Genomic DNA, 24,835 nt, shown 5'->3' with positions numbered 1-24,835 from the left:
CGTCATACACAAATTGTACAGGACATGAACAGCCACCATACATATTACATAACATTATATTACATACAACTTTTTTTCAAAACGCTAGCCACATACAACTAAAAGCTGGTTTCCATGTGGGGCAAACCACTCTAATTAGCTGTTAAATAGCGTTCATTTTGTTGGTCACACTTTAGGATTTCATTTAAAAACCTTCATGTTCAGCGTAAGAGGCAGCACTACCAGAGGGTATTGCTATACAGCTTTCATTAGAATCGTCACACAAAACCTCTTCATGTGACTCAAGTTTTTAATGTTGTTGGCCATAAGTGGAAGGTCTAAATCGAGAATTCTATGATTTCTTAGTCGCCTTTTCGTCAAATGTCAGATGAGCTTTCTCAAGCTCGTCAATCACCTCTAGCAGTTTTGCTGCTATAGCTTTTTCATCTTCAGACACAGTTGTTTGTTCTGGCTTTGAAGGGATTTTTTTATCCTGTGCAGTTTGCAGACAATTTTCATTTTGGTCTACAGGATCCTTCTTGAATTCTTTAGTTTCCAAGAATTTCTTTTTGAGTTCCTCGCGGCTTTGCAGGAGCTGGGTGAAAATCATCTGAGCTTCGGAGTCTGGGTCAAGTGGATCTCGCCAATCACTCAAAGTTACGTGAGTGTGGGTCGGCTGGCAGCCTCCGGCTGAAAGGCAACAGATCTTCCAGTTAGAGCAAGAGTCTTGACATACTACACAAATGACCTAGGGCCCGTTGTTCGAAAGCCGTTTAACGCTAATCGCCGATTGAAAGTTAACCGAGGTTTTCATCTCGCTCGTGAAAAATGTTTTTAAAAGCTAACTTTAAGCTAATGGTGAAGAAGAGTCTACGTCAAAACTGTGGGACAAAATCTTTGGGAAGAATTTCAGCAACAATAAGTTTTTAGCAACTGGGTCCTGAAGTCTACAATATCTGCAGAGTTTAAATTATTTGGTCATGCCTATATATATGGTTAGTCCTTGTATGAATTTATATCTGTTGTATGATTCGCTAGCTGGGGATCTATTTGGTTTGGTGTTGTAGGAAATTGTTGTTATATATTCTACAACGCATCAATTTTTTCTCATAAAATCTCTTGATAGCCTACTGGAACATTGCATGGTCAACTTCCAACAATGAATTTATATTGTTCGTATAGTACATTCCCTGGAGGTGCCACAGTGCATGTTTAGGGGCAACCTGCATCGTTTGCGTTGTCTTACATGATTGGTCTAGAGGACAAAAGAACGAACAACAGAACAATGTTCCCAACGCTAAAAACAATGGAGCTGCAGGTTATAAGGGTCCAGTGAAAATAGAGCTTTTGAAAGGTTTAATATCCATAGCAAAGTCTCACCTTTTTGAAGCACGCTTCAAGTACAGGGTTGTTGTTCACTAACCTTGTCTGAGAAGACGTTTGCAGCATGTCCACTTGTTTTTGTGAAAGACTCCAGGATGGAAATCACTCAGCATTTTTGGATTGGAAATTGTTGTCTTTCTTATCGCTGATAACCACTGATTCATTTCATTTACATCCTGAGAAAAAGAAAATTGAATATTAAAAAAGTAAGCCGTATTTCGTTTATTTTGTTTATTACTGGCGTGAGACTTTAGAGAAAAATGCTAGTCCCCAATTGAAGTTGAGTACACAACCTACACACTAGTTGGTTCTTCCAATCAGCAAGCTACAGAGAGATGCAAACTTAATCATTTTACCGCGCTAATGTAGGAATGACCATTTGTAAACGTGCGCTTTGAATGACTGAGGGCTCTGCTTCTAACTATAGGGAAAGACGTAAAAATTTCCATGAGTGATTTTCTTATGGAAATAGAAACCAACAGCACAATTTGCGGTTAGCTTGACACTTTAAATATTAGGTTAACTTGAAAAATGAGTTCGGAGACGAATTCTCCATAGGGACCGTTCATTTTTTATGAGCATGTGGGGGCTGGTGGGATTTGGTTAATTGCCACTACGAAACTGTATGACCCCCCCCCCCCCCCCTAGCATGCAATTTTTTTCCATATGGCCCCCCCCAAGCAGAGACTTTTTTTTTTCGGATGACCCCCCCCCCCCCCCCTCTCCTGCCCAACCAGAAACAAATCATACTCCTAACTTTAACAAAACGCTTATGTACTGTTTATATCAAAGATAAATTTAATTGTTACTGTGATTTCTTTACAGTACTATTAAAAAGTTACCGTTCTCTGCTTAGGTACAGATTTCTCTTGTTTGAAAAAACGTTTTATAGATAGCAACACATTTACGGCTACGGCAAACCCTAAATTTCCATTTAGATTCTCAAAGGAACTATAAAAATTAATCAAGCAAATGGTTAACGTGAAATTACTCCCCTTCGAGTAGAAACAATTAATACACGTACAGATCTGACTAACAAAATACGGATCGAAGCATACCAATCAACGATTACAAGTCATATTAAACAGAAAAAACAGCGGACACACAGATATCAGGCGCGTAGGTAAGGGTTAGATAGGGGTGTTTGTTTAGCCCCAAAATCTAGGTTCCCAGAAACCTCATTTCCTGCATTTTGAGACCTATTTTAGGCAAATCACAAATTTGTTTTACAGCAGCTTTTTAAGCTATATACATCATTTCTACGGCATAATTGTTTCAACTTAAACAAGAAAGTTCAAAGTACATTCCGCGCCCTGTCAAGTTCTGATAACTATTCGATCTGCTGATAGTCATACACCAAGCTGGTAAACTGCATCATTCACGGGTGTAGGCCTTCGAGCAAATTGGCTATCTCGTCAAGATTGACAGGCATATCATATTTGATATGCATTAGAACCAGGGCGGACATTCTACTCTCTCCCATGGTACACCTCATGTAGTTGTTCAACCTCCTCATTGTGCTTTTTCTTCCGCCATTATTGATCTTCAAAGGGGGTTTGTTCGAACCCCTCGAACCCCCCCTCCTACGCGTCTGGATATCAAAGTACTGCTATTAAAAATGACAGTTACAAGCTTTTCTGAAGATAGCCTGCGGCTTAGATTTACCGTCAACTGAAGTCACCAACAACAGTTCTATTATTAAAAACTAATCTGGATGTTCACACTAGGCATACTACTGAGTCTACTGATACTCCTGGGTTCAAATAATTTACTATTCAACAGCCTTTATAGAAGTGAGTACTATTAAACAGAACATTAAACAATCTATTGATATAGTTCTGAGTACAACCACTTTGTAGAAAACTACTCCCCCACGGATGATTCAATAGTGAGACTGTTACGTTTTTATATTAATTTGAACTTGTACAAACATAGGTGTCTACTTCAGTTTATATTCATTATTGCTTTTCCAACAGATATGCTTCATTTCCTCAGTTGTTGTTAATATAAAATGCAGATTTCGACCTCAGTATGTACAAATTATAACAAATTAAAAGTGGTTAGGAAAATCGTATTAAATAAAATTGAAATAATATTCAATTTCTTCATCTGTTTCTGTGTTGAGCCACTTTCAATTTCCCCTACTAGCCAATTATTGCTGGTGACCCCCCCTCTTTCACTCAATTTTCTTTGGTAGCCCCCCCCCTTTAGTGCCATTTTTTTTCTCGTGGCCCCCCCCCCCCTCCCCCACCAAATCCCACCAGCCACCCCATGCTCATAAAAAATGAACGGTCCCATACTGAATTAAAAGAACAATCTGGAAACCCGCTGTAAAAATCGTAAAATCCAAACTTCTATATTTCCTCACATTTTCAGCAGATCTCCATGAAACCACATTTTTGCTAAATTCGTCATGGGATATCTATTCATGAAGTCGGTTATTTATTATGCTTACTGCAAACTGTGCTATTATTTGGATATGTTCTAATAAAGAGTGCTGTTAAATTTTAAGCTCAGTTGCACTGTAAGAAAACTGTTTATATTTGCTTCCTGTGGATGAATTTACCTGTGCAGCAAGGTAGAGGATTTGAATGGTGTCGTCGTAATCTTTGCTCACCACTTGAAACACGTTTTGCTTTTGAAATGCTGATTCATCAACTCGCTCAATGGCAAGGATTTTTCTTGTTGGAAGAAATTGTCTTGTCTGAAAAAACAAAATCCCTTAATTTGAATCGTTACAAAATGAGGAGATGAGGATAGTCAAAAGATGTAGTTCATTGTCCGACAGTGAACTACATCCATGATTCCGGCGGAATCATGGAACCTGCAAGTTTGATCACTTCCATTGGCTAAGCTCTGATTTGCTTGTGGTGCATGCCTATGTCTCTACTTTAGCTGATGATCAAGTATCTCTTTACGCTTGCTCAGCCGATATCGCTTTTTTTTCATATCCGCACGCATTACTTGCCTATATATCCGTTTAGTTGATTTCCCTGGACCATTTTACTTACTTGAGAGTCATTCGTTTTAACGTAAAGAAAGGTTTTCGTACTTTCATTTCGCTCATTAAAAATGATTTCAAAGCCTAATTTCAAGCTCAAGGTAAAGAAAAGTCTAAGTCATAACTGAGGGCCAAAAATCTTTTGGAAGAATCGTTATTGATTAGAAATTAGACTCGAACAAAAGTCCACGTTGATCCAGGATTAGCTTAATTGGGGTTGAGCAACTGGGCCCTGAGCTCTAATTTATACGTAATTCAAGCCTCTTTAGCTGAGTTCCCTGGGTCACTTCTCGTACCTGAGAGTCATTTGCTTTAGCGTACAGCAAGTTTTCCGTGCTCAGCCAACAGTAGCGCTTTTTGAACTTGTATGGCTTTGGTAGCTTGGAGTCCCTGTAGCGGCACTTCTTGACTAAACCTTCTTTGATGATGAGTGAGTGACTGAATACTGTGCGCCTGTGGTCACATCCGGGAACTAAAAGGAAGAGTAAAAAGTGATGTTATTGTTACAAGTGAAGGAGAGATTCTCTTTGTGCTTCTGTATAAGCCACTCCAACAATTGCGAGGAAGTCTTAAAATAATGCAGACCCACACCAGTGCCCTCTGCAACACCGGTACAATGCTCTCACTAACTGAGCTACTAAGCTACTGGGAGTTGAGCAATCCGAGAATGTATTGTAGATATGGATGGTGAATAAACAAAACCGAACATATGAAATGTAAAAATTAGGGTCGTTACTCAAGGTACGAATGTAAGAAGCATGATTAGACGTGGCGCGCAAATGAACCCACGTGACTTTAGACAAGATAATTGAGAACTGAACTAGAACTCTCGAGTGTAGAGTTTAGAGTGTAGATTATCGGACTTGCGGTGAAGTCATTACGGGACATTTTGAGTGAAGAAAACATTGCTTGGATCACATGTGACCTAAAAAGATGGTACAGAAATATTTTTGAGGAGAACAGAATCGAGAATAACTCGTTCAGAATGATACAACAACGTGAAATTTAAACGAGAGTTAAACGCAAATGGTACTGTTGACAATGTTGTAAGCTATCAGTTTTTGTGCACTTTATACATTAAATTTCCTAAAACAGGCTGCAATATTTTTAATAATTGTAGCCTGCACACTGCAATATTTTTAATATTGCGGCATGCTTATTTAGCGCGTTTAATTATATTACCCCTGATAATTTCCCTGCTGACAAAAAGGACCGCCCACACCCTAAAGACTAAGTTTGATTTGGATTCTATCTTGTCATCAGTCTGGAACGAAGGAATAACATGCCCTCCCTACTTAGGGCATCCCTTCCCTGTTCTCCTTCGTCCCTGTGAGCGCTAGCAAGTCAATTTTTTAAATCATCTTAAAGACTGCAATCGTTAATTTAATGCAGAGAGAGAGAACAATAGAATTTCATGGGGATCAGTAATTATTACATCATAACTGTCATTATCTGGGCAACAAAAGACTTTCTGCTTGTCACAGTTACCTTCTTTATCTTCCACGTCAGCAAGCCTGTCAAGGAAGTCCTTGACTTCATCTGTGTAGAATGCGATCCACGTGAACAGTGGTCCCATCCATTCTTCCTTTCCACCACGATGAGGGAACTCAATATTGCCAATCTTTTGAACAGTCTGAAAACAGCAAAAAAAAAAAATGTTCACTGTTTTACTTGTGTTAAAGTTTGAATAAATTAAAGATAGTAGGGATCTTTGTTGATTTATTAGTACGATTAGATTTTCCTTGTTTGAATGCCTCCCTTCGAGAAACCCGGAAGTGAGCGCCTGCACTAATTGCCATAAAACCTGCAGTTAACGCAATCTCCACTTCCTAAAATCCAGTCCGAAAACAAAATATGTGAATTAACAGAAGGTGGCTGGGTTTACACCAAGTATAGTAACTGATTGGCTAGATAAAAAAGAAAAACAAAATGAAATGAAGCAGCTAGGAAATGTTGCTGCTAGATTGCAGTCCAGTCATAAGATGCCGGTAACTAAACGTCCCCTAGCAGTACTGATGGTTGCGTCGAAATGTCAAAAAATCACGGTAAACGCGATCAAATTTAGTATCAAACATCACATGTATTATCATCGAACATTTTAAGTTCGAGGCCTATCCGGCACACGAATTTTGGCATTCAAACTGTGCAGTGTTTGACACCAGCTCGACAGCTGTCCACGTTTAGGCCGGTCCAACCTGCACGGTATTAACTTCACCTTGTCATTTCAAGTACTTCACCCATCACCCACAAACCTTTGCTAAGATGGTTAGTGTACGTGACACGTTCTTGTCCGCGTGGTTTTCCCTCAACCCGAAGAGCTTGGGTCCGAGAATGGCCGGCGCGTAGAACCGAAGGAACAGAAATCCACTCACAGCGGTGTACTTCGAGTCCTGAAAAGGGAGGAAAAACATGTTGGGTTGATGATTTAAATAGACCTAGTTCATCATCTCTTGTATCTCCGTATTTTAAGGCAAGTGGTCAAAACTACTATACTCGAACAGGACCTACCAAACCACAAAATAGATGGTGGTCTCTGCCTGCGCCCCCCTTCCCCAATCTCAAAAGATGGCGTCTTTATTGCATAGCCACCCCTCCATCCAGCAGTAAAAAATGACAGTGAGATTCAAACCTCACTTTTCTTGTTTATCTAGCAATGCTGACTCTCGCTAGCTGAATATTTCTGTGTCTGTGTTTTCAAATCTTTTTGCCATTCAAGTCAGTAGAGTCATTATTATTAAAAAAATATAACTCAAATTTCAAAGCCAATAAAATTTTGTTGGTATTAAATGTTCATGAGATTGGTGTAGTCTTCGATAACCCCTCCATCCCCCCCACTCCCCCCTCTCCCACTCCAGACAAGGTGGTTTCTCTTCGAACATATTTGTTACCAGTTCCCTAATACAAGACATGGGTTCACCTCAAATCCAGGTTCATCTCCAAAATGATCGTAAACTCTGCGTGCGATATTTCTGAAGGCTGCGCGCATGTAGCTGGGGCATTCCTTTACTGAGGCCAAGATGGATGTCATGATGGCTTCCAGGTACCCGGTCAGCACTGACAGGCTTCTGTCCTGTTCATCCACAGGTCTCAGACTCAACCGCCTGGAAATATACTTTCCGTTAAGATCGGTTTCTGATAGTAACGAGCTTCGAAAGAAGCGATTGTTGGTAAATCACAGAAATAGCGATCCCTTTAAAGTTACGATACAGTAAGAACTTATAATAGCTCGGCATCGCAAGATCATGGGCTAGAAACTCTTGTCAGCTTCTTTTTAGCTGCTTTGGTTGCGGTAGATGTCTTATCATGTTTCAGGAGCGTTTCATATGTCATGATGACATATTACAATTATTCCACGAGCGCGCGTTGGATATGAGATGATACGCGCCTCGTTGACTGTAATCATCTCATATCCAACAAGCGTGAGAGGAATAATTGTTCTATTGAAAACGATCAAGAAATATTGCTATATCTTGCTGATTTCGCTTTGCAGAAACAAACAGAAGACAAATTAATGGTCGCTATTTCTCGGGCATGGTATAATGGCTCATATACCGTGGCTGCTAAGCGAATCAAATCCGTGGAATTGCATTATACAATGATCCAGTTTTTAATAATCTCGGATATTCTCACTCATCTTTTCTCTTCTAAATGAAAGTTGAATACCTTCTCTACAAAAGCCCAGGGTGCCTTATAGCTAAGTGGGCTGAGTTGTGTAAACATTGGTAGAAAACAGTCGTCGTCTGGCTCTTCACAGGCTCGGCTATTTTCTTTATCGTGTTGGGTGTTTCAATCACTAGAATTCAAATTTATTAGTGTACTAGCTACGCTTAAGGTTCTGGGTGTGTCCCGGCATTCTGTGCGACGAGTAATTCACCTGAAAGCGCTTGATTTTCGTTCAGCTTTACTTGGGTCCAGTTCACAGTATTTACGCTCTTCAAAAATCTTGTCAATGACTGGCTTCAGTGTATCAGAAAGGTACGGTATACCTACAATCTGAAGAAAGGAAAAATAGTTTTACTAAATAAGATCTGCTTATGATTTTAGAGAACCTTGTCAGTTGATCACCGCTTCCATAATTTTGTTACGCGTCCGTACAGGACGAATTTGTTTGACGGGCTCGTGTTCTTGCAAAGGTTTGGATGTTTTTGGACCTCTAAAAACGCAAACGCTTTTCATTGGCTGGTGAAAAGAACCATTTTGTTTGATCGAAAAAAACTTCTTTTTCATGAACGATCCTTTATGCCCGATGTGTTGACTGTATAAAAATGCATTTCATTACGTCAGTAAAGTTCAAATTGTTTTGATATGATGTTTGTCCTTGCGCGCTAACTTTCCTTAAATTCAGTCTTCTTAAAGGGTAAGCGATATTTATTTGAGTTTTTTTTTCTTCCTGAAAAGATTTGTTTCTCAATGTTTCCACAAAAGCATAAATTTTCATTCGGGTGACAGGCTCTTTGACAGGGCCGTTTTTCTACCACTTCTTATATTTAACCAGGTGTTGTGGACTTTTCTTTTGTTATTAAACCTAGCATTCAACTTGAAACTTTAGGTTGCGTTCAATTGACCGCATTACGGAATAAGAATGAGCGGAATGGCTGTTAGATTTCTCTTGGGAAATTTGGGAAAATATTTCTGCAAGAGTTCGCTGACACATGATAGTTTAAGAGCGATTTTGACCTTCAGTAACTCCAGATGCCTCTCATGAGGGATTTCTTGTCATGATTGTATGTGATTCCTATCATCCGAAATAGGGTCAATCGAACGCACCCTATCAGCCATTCCGCCAATTGGGCTAACATGGACGTTTAGCGCTAGTCACAAATAGACAATCTAATTTTTATTGAGCCGACTGATCACTATGGATGCAAATACATGCACAATAAAACCTAGCCTGTAATGCAGGTGTTTTCAGGGGTGTACGAGCGCCAGAATTTCGGTTAATCGTAGCCGCCATGTTGATTTGCAAAGGCCTTTAAATAAATACCCATCTTCCTCTACTTTTAAATCCAAGATGGTGGCTATAGCGCTCGCCCAAAAAGATACGACTTCATTGTAGGCTAAATAAAACCACAAAAGTTTCAATACCTTCATAAATTGCTCCATGCATTTTGCCGCTAGACTATTACCTCTAAACAGAGTCCTTGGATTACCTATAAACGAGAGAAAAGTGAAGAACTTGAAGCTCGTTGTGAGTGATAGGTGTCCACAAGTCAAGCGACAGACTTGGAAACAAGTGATTTCCAATCCGTGGTACGAACCAAAATTGCGCCAATAAAGAGAATATGATTTCCGGTCAACGATAGAATGTCCTTGTTGTTCTAGGCCAGGTTAAGGTCTCTTTTGGAGGGAATGTGTCAGCTATTTTTTGTACTTTGAAAGTCTCACTTACACCAATGGAAACCTAAATATAACAGCCCTGTTTTGTTAACAATTACCATACTATCGCGCAGAAACCATTTCTAAGTGTCTTTGGCCAGGGATGTTCAGGATGGAGGTAGATTGCAGCTTGAAAAATTGGCCAACGTTTAAAATCCTACCTTTGTGTCATGCCGAAGAATCGTTGAAAATTTATTAAGGCTTGTTCTTCCTTCAAGAATTTACCATATGAGCATAAGGGTACGTATTACAATTTTAGTATAATTCTGACAAAATACTATCAGAATCTGGCTGAATCCGCGTGACATAGAGTTCTTTTAAAGACGATCGGTAGACCTACACCTCTTCTAAACTGTATTTTCACTGCACTCTGAGAACCTGCAGCTCCATTGTTTTATGTCTAGCACCATTATTTTGTTGTTGGTTCTTTTGTTCTCTCGACCAATAATGTGAGATGTTGGTAGAAAAGAATGGCCAATACAGCGTGATAGTAACCAAATCAAGATTTCTTACTTGATTTCCTTATCTCACTCAGTGTCATATAATCCAGAAACGGTATCACCAAGTCTTGACCAATAAACAGCCGAACTAGCTGATAAGCCAGTGTCACCTGGTCAGCGGCAGACAGCTGTTCTACTAAGCTCAGCGCAGTAGGGCTCAGGCTCTCTGGATCAGAGACGGAGTTCACTAGAATCTCCACCAGAGGCTGGTAGCAATGGTGTTGCAGAATACGTTCCTGAGTGAGGGAGACCTTCATTCTGATGCTTCCAAGATTTTCTCTGTTAAGCGAAAAAAGATGACCTGTTATGACATTTTGACAAATCTTATGATCCTGTGGTTTACCAACAGCTCTCAAATTTTCATGAACTAACCTTTTCATCCGCAGTTCACATAGTCTCCCTCGCAGCCGTTCTGTGTCTCGTCACGCAACGCTCCTCCAGGAGCGTTGCTTGACAAGACACAGAACGGCTGCGAGGGAGACTACAGTTCATATGGACAGTATGCAAGTGACGTTATCGCCTCCTTGTTGGTATACCGTGAACAAAACGTTTCCCATTAGCTAATTTTGTTTTGTCACATCGACAACGTCATTTGAATCTCTAGAGACAAAATGACCAGCTCCCAGTTGGCTTGATAGGTCAGTTGGTAGCTAGAGGTCCGCACCGGTACCGCAGAGGTCATGGGTTCGAATTCAGTTCAACAACAACAACAACAACAACAACAACAATTTATTATAAGAGAAGAAACTTTCTACAATATTAGTTACCCACAATTAGCAAGGGCTATTCGAGGTGGGTTCAAGTCGGAATTGTTTCTTTAGGCTTGATTCTCGTTACGCACGCACATAACACTGCCATTTCTGAATAAGAACCGTTTGAAAACAGTGGGCGATATCGATGAAAACATACAATAAAATCTATACTGCGGTTTCCCAGAAAAATATCGATATTCGCATGAAAGATCGGTTTTTTCGATTCCTTTAAATACTGCTCACGTGACGTCTTCTAACAAGTAATGGCGTGTGTATATTCGACACTGTATTGGAGGAAATTCTTTTTTCTACTTGGTTACCATACGTGCTTTTGATACTTTACTCGAACGGAGTGTTTTAGCCAGTGCCTTGACTTTTCTCTACTCGTTAAAACCCTGGGCACCACTTTTAACGATGGCGTTGCAATACAAATCCTGTAGGATGACGTCACAATATCGCTTTCGATACCAAGTATCAAGTTTCGATACCAAGTATCGGTAAATATTGTACTCGAATCGGATCGATTAAAAGAACTGGTATCGATTCACTCTAACAACTTTACCTTTTGTTGTCAGTTTGAAAACTGAACTTACGTTTTATGTTCTTTGATCTGTGGCAGTGGTAGCAGCTTGTACCAGGCATCCCTGCTTTGACCGGGTTTGAGCTTTGGTAAGAAGAACGTGGCCTACAACGAGAAGTATTAGTTTAGACTGAATTGGACTTTGCATAAGATTTTACTTTGGTGATGCACTAGGCACTAGCGAGTCTCTTCCAAAAGCGCTTTATTCTCGTACCCAAAGCCTACGATTTGACTGCTAAGCGGTTGAATTTCAAAAACTTCGGAGGTCTTGGCAAGAGAAAGAAAGTGTCCAAGATCGAATTGCAGAAACAAAATGCCAATTTTTATAAAATATCGAGGAACAAACTGTATCAAGTGAACACACTGCTCATTAGATTTCAGCCTGTTTCATGCCCCAAGATAATTAGAGAAGCGAAGAAAGCCAACAGGCCAGTCAGTTCTCTTTTCATCGCTGTCCTGTCTCCTTAGTCCCCGCGCATTTTATTTTCGCGATCGCTCTATCCAACTCTCTGAGGGACTGGAACAGGCTAAAGAGCTTACATTTGAAGGGTCATAGTTGGGTTTCGTCCAGGTTCTCAAAAGATGCGTACCGTGTATAAGTGCATCTTGGTGTGTCATATGGCAGCTAAAATGGACGACGATTTGCTCTGAAAATCACTGCTAAAATCGCATATTATTGCCGTCAGTGTAAAGAGGCCTTTAGACCATGGCTTGTTAGCCAGAATAATTACCTGGCCAGAACACCAAAGAGCATCTGATTCAATCTTAACTTCGGCCGTCATCTTTATTTCATGGGTAAGTTCCTTCACGTCAAACTCCAAACACTTTTGTTTGCTAGGAACCCAGAACTTTTTGTTGCCCTGTGGGATAAAAGAGAGAAGTATTTCAGTCATAGACTTTCTCAAAGTCCGTTCTGGCAAAGTCTAGTCAGACTTCTTCTTGTCATGCGACCTCGTCGGTCATGCAGTACGACTTGTAGCAAATATTAAGTATTACACTCCGTGCAAGATATGGATCTTCGTGACGATAGAAAAATTGAGATTCACCGTCGAATACAATAATTTTTTTGCCTTTTAAGCAGACTAATGGCTCTTTAATGTGCTCAAAACTCGTTTATCATGTTCTGGCCTCTGTTTTCAGAGAAAAAACGAAAATCAATAGTTATCTAATCGTTTTCCCGCGCCTGGCACCGGTTGCACCTTTTGACTTCCTGGATTTTGATTGGTTCATTGCTGGGAACAGGTTGTAACTAATGAAAATTAATACTTTGGTGTTTGTTTTGCCGATAGTTTTAAGAAACATTTTTAACACTGAAGTAGCACATGTTAAGATCATGAAAAATGTCTTCACATTATGACTGCAGCGTATAAAATGTCTGATATCGGTAGGTAATACTCGGCGCCACTCGTAACGAAAGTGCCACAAGCTTAACACTGACTAACTCGTTACCTCAGGGAGTTTGACGACTGTTTCCCTCAAAGTTAGCCGCATTTGACATGCGCCACTTTCTCCGAGCGCTGACAGTTTTACTGCGGGCTCCATGCAGCTTCGGATTGCGTCAGGAAGGTCCCTGAGAAAATAAAAGAATGAACCAAGTCAAAATTTAGGTTCAGGTGTGCTGGTGATCTCAAATTTGGTTTAATTATAGTTCTCCTTTGCGGGATTCTCGCGCTATTAAACCGTAAACCTGCAGTTTTCAAAAGCTCTATTTTCACTGGACCCTTATAACCTGCAGCTGCATTGTTTTTTAGAGCTGTGAACATTGTTCTACTTGAAACACAAACTAATACTTTCCGAGTATGCCTGTGTCACTTACTGAATAATACATCACCAGGCTTAAAAATATTCCATCACATTTATTCCATTGCGCATATGCCACACATGACATTTCAATCCTAGCAGTATGCAGGATGTTTGTCCCATGAACCTAGTTGAATGGCCTTAGCCACGAGTCTCCTGTAGCTCAGTGGTAGAGCATCCGAACTAGTAATCGGAAGGTCTTAGGTTCGACTCCTGATAGGAGCACTCGGATTTTTTCCCGAGTTTGCCTGTGTCACTTACTGAATAATACATCATTCTCATTATAACAAAATACTTTGCTATATTTAGTACAATTGAAACAAGAAATTATATGAAAAGAATTATCGAAGAGCCTGTGCTCTCACTGGAAAAATGTTTGGCATTCAAATGCTTTTTCGAACATGATATCTGACAATCTTTTCGTAGTTGTTTTGCTGAAACTCTGAAGTAGTTCCACTAAAATTTAACTGGCTGTTATTTCAACAATTAAGCGTTGAATCTATAAGTACAGGCTCTCTAAAATTTGGAAAAGGGCTGACTGAGTTATCATAAGCCAATTTCTAGAATAAATCCTGCATCGATCTGTCTACACTATGGAGGAATAATTGATCTGTTCCGGTCGCGTTGTCTGAATGCTTTCGTCCGGCAAACTTTCTCGTATCCTCCTCAGTTTTTTACCAGCATTCTTCTAGGAAGAAAATCATAATACCTGACTTCCAAGACTCTTGCTCTGATTTTCTTGACATCTCCCTAGAAAAAGGAAAACCATGACGTGATAATTAAGCTGTGTCTTGGTTGGCTTTTAGTACTCCTAAATTTGTAGGCTAAAGCGATCAGTGTAAATTCGATTTAACGAATAATCAATAATTATCTTATCGATCGTAGATCTCTAATTTTTCCAGTTAAAAATCATCAGAAATTTCACTGTTCCCTCAAACGTAACGTCGTAAACATGCTGCTCAGTGGTCATTAGAGAAATGGGTTATCAAGGTTTGCCAGTGGCATGGGAATTGATCTCCGCACAGCATCGCATAATTAACAATTATTCCACGAGCGCGCGTTGGATATGAGATGATAGATAGCCAACGAGGCGCGTAGCGCCGAGTTGGCTATAATCATCTCATATCCAACAAGCGCAAGTGGAATAATTGTTTTATTAAAAACAACCGAGAAATATTGCTAGATCTTACTGATTTCGCTGTGCAAGAACGACCAGAAGGCAATTTAATGGTCGCCATTTCTCGGCCATGGTATAATTGCTCATATACCATGGCCGCTAAGCCAATCAGATCCCTCGAATTGCATTATACAATGATGCAGTTTTAAATAATAAACATTATACAAATTTGCTGTCATATCATCGTAACAAAAATTGAATAATGAAACGTACCATGGTAAAGTACTGTTCATCAGCTTTTAATTGAATAAGGGCGCTTTACTGAAGTAAGGATTTATCTGGAGATTAAAAAATTGAAGCCACGGCTCTTGTTAATAGCTTTCGTTTTAATGGTCACATTTTATGATTTTATGAATAGACTCAAAAGTTAGAACCACCTTGCACAGCATAATAAACAGTATCACGGGAAAGTACTGCTCAGTTGTAGCTTTCATTTGAATGGTCACACTTTACGATTTCTTAATCAGACTCAAGACTAGAACCACCTAAGTTGTATGTATTTTAACCCCTCTACCAGTCCCGTGATCACCTTCTCATAGAGTGTGGTCTCTATCCTGATGTCTCCTTGAATATCTGAGTAATTGTGCATGTGATGGACAGGCGTCACTGGAAACCATTTTTCCAGAGCTTTGGGACAGTGTACTAACATCTCGCGGTCAAATACAACTCTTCCAATGAGATCATCAACTCTGAAACGGAAACCAACATTTGATAATCAAATTGGTTTTTAAATTAAATAGAATAAAGGCCCTCGCAGTTACATACGCAACTTAAACAGTTGCGAAAAGGAAGCCTGAAAAAAATTCAGGTCCTCAATGGGAATCGAACACATGACCTCTGCGATGCAGGTGCAGTGCTCTACCAACGGAGCTATCAAGCCAACTGGGAGCTGTTGAAGCCTCAAATGTAATAAATGTCCCTACGTGAAATAAAGGTCCTAAGTGTAATAACTTTCGCCCCTAAATGTAATAAAGGTCTCGAATGTAATATATGTTCTGTTCCACATGAAATCACAGTGATAAATATGTAAGATTTAACTGCATTTATTATACAAACTAAAAGTAAGAAGGCCAAAATGTGTCTAGGGGAACCCGATTACATTTTACCTTGAATACTCAGAACCCACTGAAATGAAAGCCTTACAACAAGTGTTACACATGCCATTTTAATCTGCACATTCTATTCTACAGGGGCTAACAGAAACACTAGTTAGGCAGTAACGACAGAAATAGTAAATTTTAACTAAGGCCTTTTTAATTTAGAGGTTTCAAATTTGTTATCTCTTTGAGTACATAACGAATGGATGCGAAAAATGTCACACGGGAACCCGAGAGTAAACTGTACCACGCTTCAATGGCCCGTTAGCTTGAGGTCAAGTCTGTTTTATGTCTTTAATTGTTTCTGTCGAGTCTTTCCGTTTGTGGCTAAAATTTTTAAATCAAAAAGGTGTTTTTGACTTTATTTCTCTAGTTTTCTTCAAAGCAGGGTTCGTAAGGTCATAGAAAAATCGCTTGTGGAATTTGCGAATGTAATTTTATAGGCCTGGAAAATCGTGGAATTAAGCGGATCATGAGAAGTCTTTGAAAGTAATGTCCCTGCTACAAAATCAAAGTAAGAAAGTTAGTAAAACAGTTTATTAGTGATTTTCCATATAAGCTTCAGTACTATTTTTGATAAATGAGTCACAGAATAGTCTGCAAAAATAAGCTTCCAAACACTACAATCTAATCCAACTTAAAAGTCTGACTGTTTAAACACAAACACATAATTTGAAAAAAAAAAAAAAAATGAAGTGATAAGAAGCGTTCGCGAATGGTCTGATAACCATTTACTTCTCGTGCTCTTGTGCATAGCGTAACAAGGTCGCTATTACCTTAAGGAAAAAAATACATAATAATAAAGGAAATTAACGCAAAAGAAGGACTTGAATTTCAAAATGAAGGAAATTAACGCGAACGTACACAAAGAAACAGGTTTTATTGAGACAAAAGAAACAAATTAATTCTAACATTAAGCGTAAAAATCCATAAATGTTTGTGGAATTGTCGCTAAACATGGGAATTAAGTAAAGGAATCTGGCCACATCAAGCGTTCTTTGACAGAATCCATAATACCAGCAGATCTCCACCCTGCTAAATCAATGCTTTTTCCTTTCTGGGGTGTATCGAGAATTTGGGGGCAAAAATAATGAAAATTAAGGTCGAGGAAATTAACACAAGACCTAATTAATGACGCGGAAATTAACGCAAATTTTTCGAAAATTCGCGTTAATTTCCCATTATTTGAGGAGCAGGATGAAGCATGATCGTTTTAACAGTTGTATGCTGCTACCATAAGATAAGCGAAAATTAGCAAAGGAAGGGGAATGTTGGCCATTTGCCTGAATAATGACGCCATCACTATTCAATCATTAAATACATGAGGTCAAACCGTGATGGGAGTCAGTCAATGACCTTTATTACGTTTAAGGCCAAAAGTTATTACACTTAGGACCTTTATTACATTTAGGGCCGAAAGTTATGACACTTAGGACCTTTATTACATTTAGGGACATTTATTACATTTGAGGCCTCAACAGAGCTGGTCATATTTTGAGTTCTTAAATGAATGTTAATATATGAAAAATATATTTGAACTGCGCGCGACATTTAAATTGGTCTTCTTTGACGAAAGTTAGTTTGCGTTGACAAACTTGTGACCATCGTATTCCGATCGAATTTGAATTAGACTGAAAAATGTTTGTTATTGCAATGGGAAGAGAACCCGGTCTTCTCATGATGACGAGTTGGGGATTCGGCCTAGAGTCACACTGGATGGGATACCAGCTAAGCATCTTTCCATCGTGCAGTCGCTACGCCCCTCAACATATCCAATAAGATCCGTTCCAAGTGAAAGGGTTAGAAAAGTGCTTTATGCCGACACTTCAACTGAATCTAAACTGGTTTTGATTGAAACGACCAGGCAAACCCCAATACAACACAGCCTAAGATTTCGAAAACATCTGACCAACCCAATAAAAACAATGAAGACTGTCCGGATAGGAAAATGCTTTGTGATTGTATTGTCAGATAAGATTACTTTGATGTTTGGTTTAAGGCATGAAAGGCTGAAGCCCCTCTAAAAATTCAGCTTTATTGTTAAACTCTCAATAGAACTGAGCTCACCTGGCCTTATATCTGTTCATGCGAACGACTTTTTCAGGGGCGCTTGTCATTGGTTTGGATAGATGTGTACAATATAAACAGCTTAACACTCGCTTGAAACTAAAACAGCTAGCCTTAGCAGTTCGGGAAAGCATATAGAGCAGAAAGGAAGAAAGGGGGACATTGTTTATTTTTGGTGGGGTGGGGTGGTCATATTTGCAATTTTACGGTTTTACATCTTGTTACTCTTACCCAATGGTGTCTTCATCGTAAACGTACACCGAAAGATTTGTAAAACCAACTGGAAGAAACATTGCGTATTCTTCGCCCCAAAATGGCTCCAGATCTCTCCATACTGTCGCCGTCCTGTGAAAAAATAGAACTTAGCTCATTTGCCTACTTTTACAATTCTTTTCACAAGTTTTTGACTTCATTATATCAACATTGTGTGAACGGTCGTTATAAAATGTGGGTAGAATTTTTGGAAATTTCAGCCATTTGCTAAGTGCGATGTCGACTAAAGTTCGACTAAAATGTGACAGTTTCTATAAACCAAAATCCATGAAATGTTTTCCTAAAATACCAAAACTTTCATTCCAAAACGTTAGGTTCGTTGCGGCAAAATGCTAGGTACTAAAAAAATGCGGAAACAGTTTTTCCATAATGCAACATTTGCAAATTGTATACAACGATATATATAAAATATACGTTTGCTGTCAATTTTATCGCCGAAGAAAAGAATGCTTAACCCGGAAATAAGAACACACCATGCTCAGTAAAAACAAATAATAATAATAATAATAATAATAATAATAATAATAATAATAATAATAATAATAATAATAATAATCCATGGATTAGTAATCGAGAGAAGAAAAGCGAGAAGAAAACCATGAAATATGGTCCCTTGAGATGGGAACTGAAGGAGCAATATAGAGGATACGAAGTGCACCAGTATAATGTTATCATGGATGTGCTAGGCTGCTGGTTGAAAGAGACAGAGACTAGTGTGCGATCACTGGTTGGGCGAAAGACTACTCAAGTCCTGGAGAGAATGCAGAAGGCGGTTTTATCGGCGACGCTGAACATTGCAAGAACTTTCAAAGTAGTAACATGATAATGTTTTATTATACCAAGATTGATAGACCAGCTATGAATAGACCAGCGATGACTTTTATACATTTTTATATAGACTATGACTTTTATATATTTTTATATATTTAATATTTTTTATATATGTATATGTATTTTATTGATTTATTCACGTGCTATTTTAAGTTTCGCTTGGCTCACAGGTTACGCTACGCGCCCTGTGTTGCTTTCTTATACTGTGCATACAGATAGTTTTACTGCGCATAATAATAATCTCTTTATTAACATATTCCAAGCAAATTGCTATTTACAAGTCAAAAGTAAAAAAAGAACTATTAAAACCTTTTTACAATTCATTTCGATTAAAAAAGAGTACTTACAAGCACAATTTTTTTAAAGAAAAAAAAAACAGATGTCAGAAAGTTACAATGCTATTCTTATTTGTAATAAAAAATCATATGATCATATTCTGACTAAAAATAAATTTGGAAGTAAAAATAAGGTCCTTCAAGAAAAAACAACTCTTATTAAAAATATATGCGGATAACATTGGGTCATTGGGAAAAAAACAAACAAACTAAAATTACGAAAATTAAGAAAAGAAAATTTTTTTGGGAAATTCTGGCGGTCACATTCTCAATTCTAATAATAATAATAATAATAATAATAATAATAATAATAATAATAATAATAATAATAATAATAATAATAATAATAATGATAATAATAATAAAAATAATAAAAAATTAATGAAATAAAGTCAGTAGATTGCATCGGTGATACAGTCTTCAATGTTATGAAGTTTGACTGTTCTTCTGTTTACCACTTTGCTACAAAGTTTTTAGTTTTCGCTTCAGTTGTAACGCAGAAGTACTTCCTGTATTCAGTTAAAGCTCCTGTTTTTCGTTGTCTTCTTGTAATAATTTTCACAAACGAAAGAGAGAGTTTGAAGAAAGTAACTTAGTTTACGATCCATAATTCAGTATCCAGTAAAAACAGTTAGATTCTACGTGTAGTTGTCCAAATAGTTACTAGACTATGAAAAACCACAGCATATTACTCCCTAAAATCGTTGTTTTATTTGTCTATATTTGCCTATTATAAATCTGCTAGCGTTCGATCTCAAATGTTGTAATCTCACTGATTACGCTACAACACTAGAAAGCGCTCAACGCACGCAATTTAACCCTCAAAATTATTTATGTAGTGAAGTATAGCGGTTTGCAATTGAGTGTCGAAAGTAATTCGTGTTTGCTTCGGGACCCTTTGGTTTTACTTTTCTGTGCTCTGTGATTGGTTAGCAAAACACGCATCACTTTATCAACCAATCAGAAACAAAACGAGAACCCCATGTGCCTCGCTCGCAACATTTTTCCCGCGCTTGGCGCCGGTTACACATATTTGCTTTGACTTCTGATTGGTTCATATGCGCATCTAGCGTCTGTTGTGATTGGCCAGTCAGAGTAATTAGTTTGGTTTGGGTTTTACGACATTTGATTGAAAACTGCTCTAAAATTTGTCGTTGCTGTAAAATTAATCAAGATTTCTACTGAAACAATTTAATTATAAACAAGAGATTTCTACCGCGTGATAGTTGATGAGAGCGCTTCGTGGTAGAAATCTCCACTTGAGTTTTATGGTTAAATAGACAACTTTCTTTGGAAGTACAATTTATTTTCCTTTTTATTGTAAATGCGACCAACATATCGCGGTTTTCCTATTGCAAATATTTACTTGTCTACCAAACCAAGCACTCACTTCCTTGTTTTACGAGATAGACTTTGCCTCTTGGAGTGTCGGGTCATATAAATAGTTGAAGTCTGATTCTTGCTAATTAAATAATCAACTGTATTATCGTTTTCATTTTGTTTCACATTTATATTAAGATCACAGATATTTTGGTCCCTTAAAAGTTGCCTAAACAAAGCATTCAGTAGTCAGCTAATATCATGGGCAATACTTCACGACTTGCTAAGAACCTCCAATTGAAATTATTTTAAAATCTCGTTTATTTTATATATTCTGCTTTGTTCAATTGTTCTTATAAATTAGATTGTGATCCTAATTGACTTTAATATTCAATTAAAACAATAGAATTTGTTCTTTAAATTTAAAAGCAAGGGACGACAAATTCGCTTTTGCTTGCTTTAAAAGTACACGATGTAAGTTCTTCTCAGATCAAATTGATTATTGACGAAATTAAGTCTCCTTAGAAAAAGCGAAATTCAAATTTCTCTGGCCGCGTTAATAGTGTTGGATGAGAAATAAAACATCCATGTTTTCGTTTCAATCAGAGTAAATATTATAGCTCATTTTGTTATGCAGATTTTCAGGAAACTTTCAGTAGAAAGGTATCAATATGAGATGTACTGCAGATATGTGAGCAGTATTGAATTGTTTTTTAAGTTGTCGAGAATTAGCTGAGACATGCGAATCTTATCTTCCAAGGCTTTTCACTCTCAAAATAATCAGGTTACTGTATGTTGGGGCCATGGGGGCAGTATTTATCTCTAAGCTCTCAAACGAATGTGAAGTAAGATTAGTAAATTTATTCCGCAAAAACAACAGCTGTCAACAGAGCAATGTACACTGAATGTACCGATTGTTTCATTTATTGACTTTTCGTCATTTCTTGTTGATTCCTGTCTCGCATTCCAGCAGAACTCTTGTAGACTGTAGATTTTAAACCTTAGAATGGTAAATTTCCGCGAGTCATAAGGAAATTAGTCGTAAAATATTTAACATTTTATTGAAGAATTTACAATGTAATTTTCAATGTTTCTTTTAATTGGGCCATTGGAATTCGCAGCGTTCGTTTCATAAGACTGCTTCGAAAATACAGAAAAATTCACTTACCGTGCGACTACGTCGTTGTCCACCTTCACAATGCAGTAAGGATCACTTTTTCCGGACCTTCATGATTAACGGGAAACAAAACAAAATGATTTCCGCGTTAACTAGTTAACCGCACAACTATTTCAAGAGCTGTGTTGCCGGTTCGCGGTACATCGTCGTTAATTATAATAATATGACAAATCAAATAAGTTACAACTCCAAAATGAGGGCAAAGCGCAAATGTACACACATTTAGAATTGAAAATTACTTTGAACACTTACAGATCTTTTCTCGGCAAGTTCTTTCCTTCCCCGATTCGAAGGTATAAGATTGTGCTCTTCGCCATTTCACTGCAGCTGGTTGTACGTCGGTTATATGCTATCACTGTGGCAAAATGAGCCGTAGTAATGACGGATACGGCAAAACAAGAACTACAAGATCGATTAAGTTCCTTGAGATACCAGACTAATCTAACTTTCTGTAATCCACTCCGCACTCCGTTAAAGCTTTCAGTCCCACAGTTCTTAGAACAACGAATTTCGCGTCCGAAAGTGAACTTAAAACCTGCGGCACTAATACCACATCCGTGGTCAGTGCCAACTCAGTTTTCCGTCAATGGCCTTTTTGCATTTTAGCATCTAATTAACGAGCAAAATAAACACCGAACCTGTATCTAACAATTAGCGGCATCACCTTTGCAAATTCACAAACTTGTGCTAATTATACTCGTAATCTCGGCATAAAATACAATATTATTGATTTTTATCAGCACGAATATACGTTGCATTCGATCACCTACGTTCTTGTTCTTCCGGCAACTGCGTAAGAGTGTTTGAATTTTGCTTTTTAAACGTTTTGTTGGCTGGGGATATCTATTTTTGGAAATGAGTGGATTTTGATAGATGTCAAATGTCAGTTGATGTGGTTTATCACGAAACACATATCGTTCACACTAACACCCACGAACGTTTGAAACTTGTAACCTAAGCTAGTTTGCGGCTGATCCTAAAGTGTGACCATTCCAATAAAAGGTAGTGACCACACCTTTCCTTTGGTGCTGTTTATTACGATTTACAAGGTGGTTTCTAACTTTTGAGTCTGTGGATGAAATGAAGGTGGATGAAGTGTCGGGCCGTTCAAATGAAATCTACTGAGCAGTACTTTCCTGTGGTACTGTCTATGATGCTGTATAAGGTGGTTCCAACTTTCGAGACCGTGGATAAAGTCTTAAGTGTGACCATTCAAATGAAAGCGACTGAGCAGTACTTTCTTGTGGTGCTGTTTATTATGCTGCACAAGGTGGTCCTAACGTTCGAGTCTGTGGATGAAATCCTAAAGTGTAACCATTATGAAAGCTACTGAGCTACTCTCCTGTGGTGCTGTTTATTATGCTGTGCATTGTGACCCTATCGTTTGCGCTCGTAGATAAAACCCGTAGCAAGTGTAAGCGTTCCTGTGAAAGCTATTGAGAAATACTTTCTGGCGGGACTTTTCATTTCCCAATACCAGCCTCGCACCCCGACGTCTCTCTCATTATGCAAATTAGCAGACGAAGACAGGCGCTTCGCCCGTCGTCTTTCGCCCTCCCATGGTGCCTTGGTGCCTTGCTTTTCCCCGCCACTCATTCAAAAGCGAAGAGACTTTGGAGGAGGTGGTCTCAATAGCTTTTACAGAAAGAAATTTCAGGCAATTTGTAAACTTTCTATTCTTGCCTTCTTAGCATATGGAGTTAAACTGGGATAAAAGCAGGGATTTTTGAAAAGTCATCGGTATTTTAACTGTTACTCTTGTTTATACGTTTAGTGCAAGAGCAGGGTGATGGGCTCTCAGTGAAAAGTTAATACAGGAGACGCAACGAATCAACGAACCAATCAGAATCCGGGGCTAAAACAGTGTAGCCAGAGCCAAACGCGAGCAAACGACAGAAGGAAATTTCGTGCTGCTCATGATTGGCTGAAGAAAAAATTCTGATCGGTTGAAACGGGGAGTTCCGGTTAAAACCGTCAAGAAAACAAAAAACCAAAACAGCTCCCCTATATAAGCTATTTATAGGCATGAGTCCGGCTCCAAAGGGTATGGCCTTTTCTGAACCGTTTTGGTGTAAAATAGGGTTTAGATTTTAACCATTACGGTCTGAAAGTCTGAAAACAAGTAAAGGTTTACAGAAACGGGTCATGATAGATTCGAGAATCCAAGGTCTGGACTCTGGAAAATGGTACCGGAAAATTACATATTTTGGTCTGAAATGGGCTCAGGGTTTGGAGAACCTAGCCGTGCACCCCCACCAAAAATTCCGAGGAGTGCTATCCCCCGGGTATCATTCTAGAAGTATCGCTTTTAAATCAAAGGGCGCTTTTCTTTTGTCTGATCCAGCCGGCCAGAATGCTGAGTTTGTAAACTGACATTACCAATTTGAAGGATAACGTTTATGCTTGTCCTTCGAATTTCTTCAAAAAAGCGCGTACCAGTTTCGAAGTGATTATTCTTCAAGATTTTGCAGCACCATCCCTTCAAAATGACACATTTGATTTACAAACTTGCCGGTCTGGCCTAGCCTCCCACGCAGCCGTTTTTAGGGGACTCGTATTTATAGATACCTCGTTCCCAATAGTAATACGAGTTCCCTAAAAACGACTACGTGGGAGGCTAGGTCTGGGCAGACAGTTCAAAACGGAAAGCACTCGAAGATTCCCCCAAGGTGTACAAGAGGGGCGTTTCTAAACCAACCACAATTGTGATGTCACTTAGCAACGCCAAGTGCATGGAGTGTTTAAACGTAAACACTGTAAATTGAATTTGTTTTCGAGTTTTTGCAAGGCAGAAAATTAAATATTGATTGGGAAAAGAAAATACGTTTATTCAAAGCGAAAACCCACAAAGCTGATTCAAGTGCTCCATGTCAGCCTTGCTCTTGGGGAATTAGGGATCAATTTTGGTGTGCTATTTTTAGCTGCATTATTCATCGGACGTACTTAGAAAAACTGGAGATGATATTAAAATAACTCAGGTTAAATATAGTTGTGTTAACAGGTAAACAGTGGATGTACAAGCACGATATAATATTCTACGATGAAGCATCTCTGATATAGTATTAGGCTTCCGGACTGGTCCTACATCAGGCATCAGCGCTCCGATATTGACTAACTGATGAAACTTTTCGACTACGTAATCATAATATCGCTCAATTGACTTTCAGTAACCACGACGGCGACGCCA

The 24,835-nt window shown here is 38.6% G+C and overlaps 1 protein-coding gene across 3 annotated transcripts; it reads right to left on the bottom strand.

Moving 5' to 3' along the window:
* Positions 1–38: 38 nt before the first annotated feature.
* Positions 39–22,434, bottom strand: LOC146482714 (rasGAP-activating-like protein 1). Of its 3 annotated transcripts, none has more exons than XM_085106787.1 (19): positions 22,313–22,433; positions 21,901–21,997; positions 21,640–21,696; positions 17,944–18,057; positions 15,078–15,237; positions 14,081–14,121; positions 13,021–13,141; positions 12,303–12,431; positions 11,585–11,676; positions 10,253–10,518; positions 9,449–9,513; positions 8,238–8,356; positions 7,281–7,464; positions 6,616–6,753; positions 5,852–5,996; positions 4,660–4,835; positions 3,929–4,066; positions 1,403–1,538; positions 39–669 (listed from the first exon to the last, which is right to left on the bottom strand). In XM_085106787.1, exons 2-19 carry the CDS (start codon positions 21,963–21,965, stop codon positions 332–334), a joined length of 2,484 nt encoding a protein of 827 aa, XP_084962913.1. In that variant the 5' UTR covers positions 21,966–21,997; positions 22,313–22,433; the 3' UTR covers positions 39–331. The 3 variants fall into 3 exon arrangements, with proteins under 3 accessions (XP_084962913.1, XP_084962914.1, XP_084962912.1); XM_085106788.1 differs by lacking the exon at positions 22,313–22,433 and adding an exon at positions 22,287–22,302; XM_085106786.1 differs by having other exon boundaries at positions 21,901–22,434.
* Between the last annotated feature and the right edge of the window lie 2,401 nt (positions 22,435–24,835).

Source organism: Pavona decussata, unplaced genomic scaffold (genome assembly GCF_977016875.1).
Source record: "Pavona decussata unplaced genomic scaffold, jaPavDecu1.1 SCAFFOLD_44, whole genome shotgun sequence".
Taxonomy (NCBI): Eukaryota; Metazoa; Cnidaria; class Anthozoa; order Scleractinia; family Agariciidae; genus Pavona; species Pavona decussata.
This window is presented reverse-complemented; position numbering and strand designations above follow the sequence as displayed.